At 33.1% G+C, this 6,000-nt stretch overlaps 1 protein-coding gene across 1 annotated transcript; it reads right to left on the minus strand.

The window, feature by feature from the left end:
• Positions 1-762: 762 nt before the first annotated feature.
• Positions 763-5,722, minus strand: LOC116843170 (probable ATP-dependent RNA helicase DDX47). Its single transcript, XM_032813345.1, has 9 exons — positions 5,481-5,722; positions 4,905-4,998; positions 4,658-4,822; positions 4,416-4,582; positions 4,102-4,338; positions 3,765-3,988; positions 3,431-3,692; positions 3,195-3,352; positions 763-1,965 (listed from the first exon to the last, which is right to left on the minus strand). The coding sequence occupies exons 1-8, from the start codon at positions 5,544-5,546 to the stop codon at positions 3,212-3,214; spliced, it is 1,356 nt and encodes a 451-aa protein (XP_032669236.1). The 5' UTR covers positions 5,547-5,722; the 3' UTR covers positions 763-1,965; positions 3,195-3,211.
• Positions 5,723-6,000: the final 278 nt, after the last annotated feature.

Consider the following 6,000-nt stretch of genomic DNA (forward strand, 5'->3'; position numbering starts at 1 on the left):
CATTACACTAGCACATTTCTCAACCTGCGTTTGGAAAACATTCCATCCATCGTAATTAGAATCTGCTCTCAAAATAGGTTACTTATATACTCATTCTAACGATTAACCAGTTCATGGAGCTCGTCGTCAAGGTCTAAGATTATACCACGTATATGTACGTGTGTATATATATATATGTGTGTGTGTGTGTGTATGTATGTATGTGTATATGTATATATGTGTGTATATATATATATATATATATATATATATATATATATGCGCGTGTGTGGCTGTGTCTCTCTCTCTCTCTGTATGTGTGTGACTGTGTGTATGTGTGTGTATGTATGTATGTATATATATATATATGTATGTATGTATATATATATCATTTTTTACATATTATATACACACACATAACAATATAGTGCATGTGTTAGGTTTAACTAAGGTACTTTTCAAAGTGCTGCACACTTTGTGGTTTTTAGATTACAATAATTTATAACATTTCCTTCAAGAGACTAATTGCAATTATTCGATGAATCATTGTCGATGTACATATATATATATTTATAAATATTTTTTTATCAAGAGTCGCACAAAGAGAAGAGTTATACTGTGCGAGTTTATTTATTATGAATTATCGATACATACATACATACATACATATATATATATATATATATATATATATACACATATATATATATACATACACATATATATATATATATTTTTTTTACACAATCTCTCGATATGTCACGACGCATTAAAGTCTTGATGTATATGTATACATCAGAGTACTCTTTTTTTTTTTTATAATTGTGAAATATTACAAAGACATTAGTTGATATCATCATTACAAGTTTTGAAGTACTCGGTGATACACACACATAAATATATATGCGCGCGCCACATGACACACATACACACAACAAACACATATATATAGAAAGAGAATATCGGTGATTTGAAATAAATCATTTCGGACAAAGTCGTCCATTACACAACGCAGATCGAAACAATCCTTTTGCGTAGGCGCGTTGTTCACCGTCGTGTAAAAGCCTTCGACAACGAGAATTAGATATGTACAGCCCTCTTATAATAAAAATCAAGTTGAGATTTTCGAATACGATTGTTCAATGGATAGAGAGATCTAATTACAGAATAAAGAGCGTAGCGTATATATGTACTCTAAGCAAATACTCTTATTGCAAACACAGCAAAAGCTGCGGCAATCGATATTATTTGTTACCGCGCGCGACCACGTAATCTCCGAGTTTATTTTAAGTGATCCAGCAGGCATATTATGCATTCATAAATACATCATGGCAAAATGTCTACGACACTTACGAATTTATAAACATACAATTTGTAGACATTTCACAATTTCAACTCGTTCGGCAAATGTCCCGAGCGCGTCGGACGATGAATATTCGATGAATATTCGCTTGCACACGATTCAAAATATATCTATTAATAACCGCAATGCTTCAATAACCGTTTTAGATGCGTGGTGGTCAGTATGACCACATTTTGACATCGTAATGTCTAATTTTAATTAGTGCTTCTTTTTGCAACGAAACAATAGCCGCAGCATCCAAGTATTTCCCAAGTAGTGCACGTTTACGTTTGTTATATCTTACGTAATACGCGAATAAGAATCTGTTGCCACACACTTTATATGATTAATAATCTCGTAGTAACTAGAGGATACATCGTAGTTGTAAATTTTGAAGGGACAGTTTCCTTGTACCGTATTTTGTATTACAGAAACTTGTACAATGGATTATTGATTTTCTATAGAAGTTTTATGAAAACTAATTGATTGATTAGCAATTTTACAGTAGTAGTATAAAGACTGTAGTTAACGATCATAACGTTCGCGTCGTACACCTTCTTGCTATAGGGACGGTCGTGCTTTCCTTTGTCTCTGCATTTCTTCTCGTGAACGATCCCGTTTCGTGATGATGCTGAAATAGAAGCCTGCAAATGAAACAAGACCTCCGTTTATTGTATAATAACAAACTTTGCTTCGATAAACTTGCTTCATTAAATTTCCTTAACGCGTTTCCCGCAAATAATAAAAAATTGTGATTTTACTTAATAACATATTTTATTGTGATTATTTGAGTGATATTTAAATATCATATTGCTCTGTGCAAAGACTCAAAGTCGTTGAAATACATTACCGATTTCTTCAATATTATTTTGTTTGCTTTATTATGAAACCTTGCATGCAGAGTTCCGTAGAAGTATTTTCTATAAATTTATATCCTACTATTCACTCTCTAATTCGTTCGAAGCAATGCAATGTATCTTGCGCTTCGCTGTACGAAACGATACGCTCGAGAGAAGGCTGATGAAGAATTGGCCGATTACTCATTGACGCAACAACGATAAACAATAAAGACATGGAGTCGAGTTTATATATATATATTTTTTTTATTTGTGTGTGTGTATATATATATATATATATATATATATATATATATATATATATATATATATATATATATATATATATATATAATGACTTATTATTAACCGTCCAAAAAAATTGCATCTACCTGTGCGTCATTTTTGAGATTTTACTCTAAATACAAAAATCTTGTATACAAAGAGTCTACGTACAATAGTGCGCGTGAAAATATAATTTTGTAGAATATGCAATAATTGAGACGTTGCTACCAGCGTCACATATGTGCAACAACGATAATTTTTTTTCTATAATTTTTTTCTATTTTATTTTCTCTATCTTATTTCAATAAAATATCTCATGCAATTATATGAAAAAAATGTAAAATGGACCATAGCGTAAGTTTTTTAAATGAAGTGCGGGCGTATTATGATATTGTATTTTCAATACGAACAGTGAACCATTACTCAACACTGTACTAGAACAAACTGTCCAATCGATGAGACCCGACGAGATCCCATCATTAAGTGCGACAATTCGTTTGATTCAAGAGCTTTATGTGCCTTTTATACATTATTTGAACATTATTTTCTATTTCCATGTTATTGAAAAAAAAAAAACTAAAAAGGCAAGTCTTGTACAAAGTGGAGAAAGAGGAAAGAAAACAAATCTCTTCAAAAGTTTAAGCATAATATAATTTTAAGAAAAAGGTAAATGCTATTTTATATTGAATAGAAATTATACAGATTTTATATAGAAATGGAATGAATGGTTATATATTGGTGATGCATCTTACGGCGTGTAATAACGACGTCATCTTCTTTTCCCCATTTTCTTGCCATTTCCTTTGATTCGTTTTCTTACTCCAATCGATTGTTCTGTGTCATCTTCATTGTCGTCAGCACGCTTTCTCCTTTTACCCGACTTTTTGTTCTCTTCGATGTCTTTCACCTCCTAGAGAATTGCAATATTTACAAGTGTCTACACGCGCGCAAACGCACCAATTCTTAAAATATTTTCCTTTGCAATTACCATTTTTACTATTCGTTGTGCCTCGATTACTCTTTCTTGTAGTAACATTACTTCCTCCTCTTCTGTAGGCCACAATGGCAACTGCTTCGATATCAGCTGTTCTATTCGTTGATATAGCTCGACATCGTATTGTGTAACAAACGTGATAGAACGACCGGATCGACCTGCACGTGCAGTTCTACCTACTCTATGTATGTAATCCTTACTATGCGTGGGAATGTCAAAATTGATAACAATATCTACGTGCGGAATATCGAGACCTCTGTAAGTGCAAAAGTGTTTCGTCATGGCGCTGTTTGTACACTTAATATGATCTTTCTAGACGTGAACTCACCTACTAGCAACGTCCGTTGAAATTAATATAGACCTATTTTTCGCTTTAAATTTTGTAAGCGCAGCGATTCTTTTGTTTTGTGACATTTGTCCATGCAAGGGCACTGCCATGAAACCCAGATTTCGTAACAATAGAGCAGTCCTGACAGTATTATTGCAGGTTGCGCAGAATATCATAAAACTATTGCCAGCCAACTCATTTAAGATATGCACCAGATACACGTCCTACCATTGATCATTTTATGTGTATAACATTATTTTCGTATAACTACGTAACAGTCATTTCGCATCGTAATTAACGATTGTGTAATAATAATCGCTATATTTAGTATACATACCTTGAATTTCACTGGAATAAATAAATAATATTGTTGCAGTTTCTCTACAGTTTGATATTTGGTAGATACTTCGACTTTCACAGGATTTCGTAAAGATGCACGTTGTAGTTTTTGCACTTTCTTAGTCATGGTCGCGGAAAATAGTAATGTTCTCCTTTCTCGTGGTATTACTCGGAGAATTTTATCAACTTCCACTTCGAAATCCATATTTAGGATACGATCTGCTTCATCCATAACCTTAAAAGTGAAATAACAAATAAATAAGATTTGGATTGATTCGATAAACATCAAAAGTAAATGTATTATTTGATTACCAGAAATTTTAAGTTTCGTAAACTAAAGCCTTTTGTATTTTCCAAATGATCGACCAATCTTCCAGGTGTGGCAATAATGATATGAGGTTTTTTACTGAGCAGTAGCGCTTGTGCACTCATGTCCATCCCACCTACTAATACTGCACACTTCACACCAATACTGGAACCTGAAGCACATATAATTCATATAATATAAACCAAAGTAAAAATTAATAGCCTAACCTGTTCCTCTCTTTTCTTACCTAATGCTTCAAATTGTTCCGAAATTTGAAATGCCAGTTCTCTTGTAGGTGTCAGTACAAGTGCAAAATATCTCTGTGGATTTTCTAACAATGCCTGCAACATAGGCAGTGCAAAAGCAGCAGTTTTTCCCGATCCAGTCTCTGCTAGTCCTATTACATCCTTGCCTATCAAATAAAGATCAATTTAGTTCTGTTGATTGATCTAGCTGTTTTTCAAAATTGAGTTTTATATTATTGCTGAAATTACCTTCAAGTGTCAAAGGAATAGCTTCTCGTTGAATCTTTGTAGGTTCTTCCCATTTTAAGTCATGACAAGCTTTGCAAAGTGTGTCTACAATGCCCTACAAAAGACAGTTAAATATTTCGAATATACCTTTCATATCGAATATTTTCAAAGGTATGCTCATTTCATGCCTTTGAAACTAAATTTTTTTAAGTTATTAAAATGATCATTCAATGCGCTGCATAATTGTTATATTATTCACACCTATTTCTCTTTATGGTAAGCAGTGTAATATTAACCTTTAGACTGCCGGGAAAGTCACTTTTGTGGCTCTGCACAAATCTCAAAATTCTACGCCATGTGTATGTTACTTACATAGAAAATTTTTGAGAAAAAGAAACTACTTTTTTAATGAAAAAATGCCGGCAGCCTAAAAATTAATCAAATAATGTACACTTTTGTTTCCATAACAAGTTATTTATGATATAGTTTTATATCACAAAGTACACAAAATTATAATGTTCATTAGACTAATTATAAAGTTACGACACGTGCGTGATTTTGAGGTTATATTTGAGATCACAATTATTCAGTACTTACTAAATCTTTCCAAGTAATTTTCTCGTTATTTTCATTATGAGTATTCTCAACTTGCTTGGATTCCATACTTAGACACGTTCTTAAACTTTTGCTTTATTGTTTGAAAATCGAAATCACATCTAAAGAAAAAGAAGAATAGGCTGCGTTCCGTATTATGTATTATGCACACATTTTCTACAGTACACGTGACATGAACTATAGATAAATGCTCGCATATGCGTAATGGGCACTGAACATATGTGGTCTGTTCTTTTCAGCTGCACTGATGAACTGGTGCAATAAGTTAGAGTAAGAAAAAATATACTTATCTCACTTTAACTTATTGCACCAGTTTAGCAGTGCAGCTGAAAAGAACAAACCAATATACTACCTAGGTTCTTGCACACAGGACACGGTAAGGGTGCCGTCCCATTGAGCACGGATCGGAACGCCGGATCGGATTTCTTACTATAATGAGCGTTCCGTTCTCTAGTTCCGTTCCGTAAAAGTTTCCTCTACCAGTCCCATGTAGCAAAAACGG

The sequence above is a fragment of the Odontomachus brunneus genome, unplaced genomic scaffold (genome assembly GCF_010583005.1).
Source record: "Odontomachus brunneus isolate Ranch 3 - 2012 unplaced genomic scaffold, Obru_v1 Obru_scaffold_030, whole genome shotgun sequence".
Taxonomy (NCBI): domain Eukaryota; kingdom Metazoa; phylum Arthropoda; class Insecta; order Hymenoptera; family Formicidae; genus Odontomachus; species Odontomachus brunneus.

Bases quoted from the DNA above. Each gene is read 5' to 3' on its own strand.
- LOC116843170 (XM_032813345.1), bottom strand. From the start codon at position 5,546: ATGGAATCCAAGCAAGTTGAGAATACTCATAATGAAAATAACGAGAAA. The intron at 4,339-4,415 runs GTAATCAAATAA...TTCACTTTTAAG, and splicing joins TACGAAACTTAAAATTTCTG to GTTATGGATGAAGCAGATCG. The intron at 3,989-4,101 runs GTATGTATACTA...GATCAATGGTAG, and splicing joins TTATTCCAGTGAAATTCAAG to GACGTGTATCTGGTGCATAT.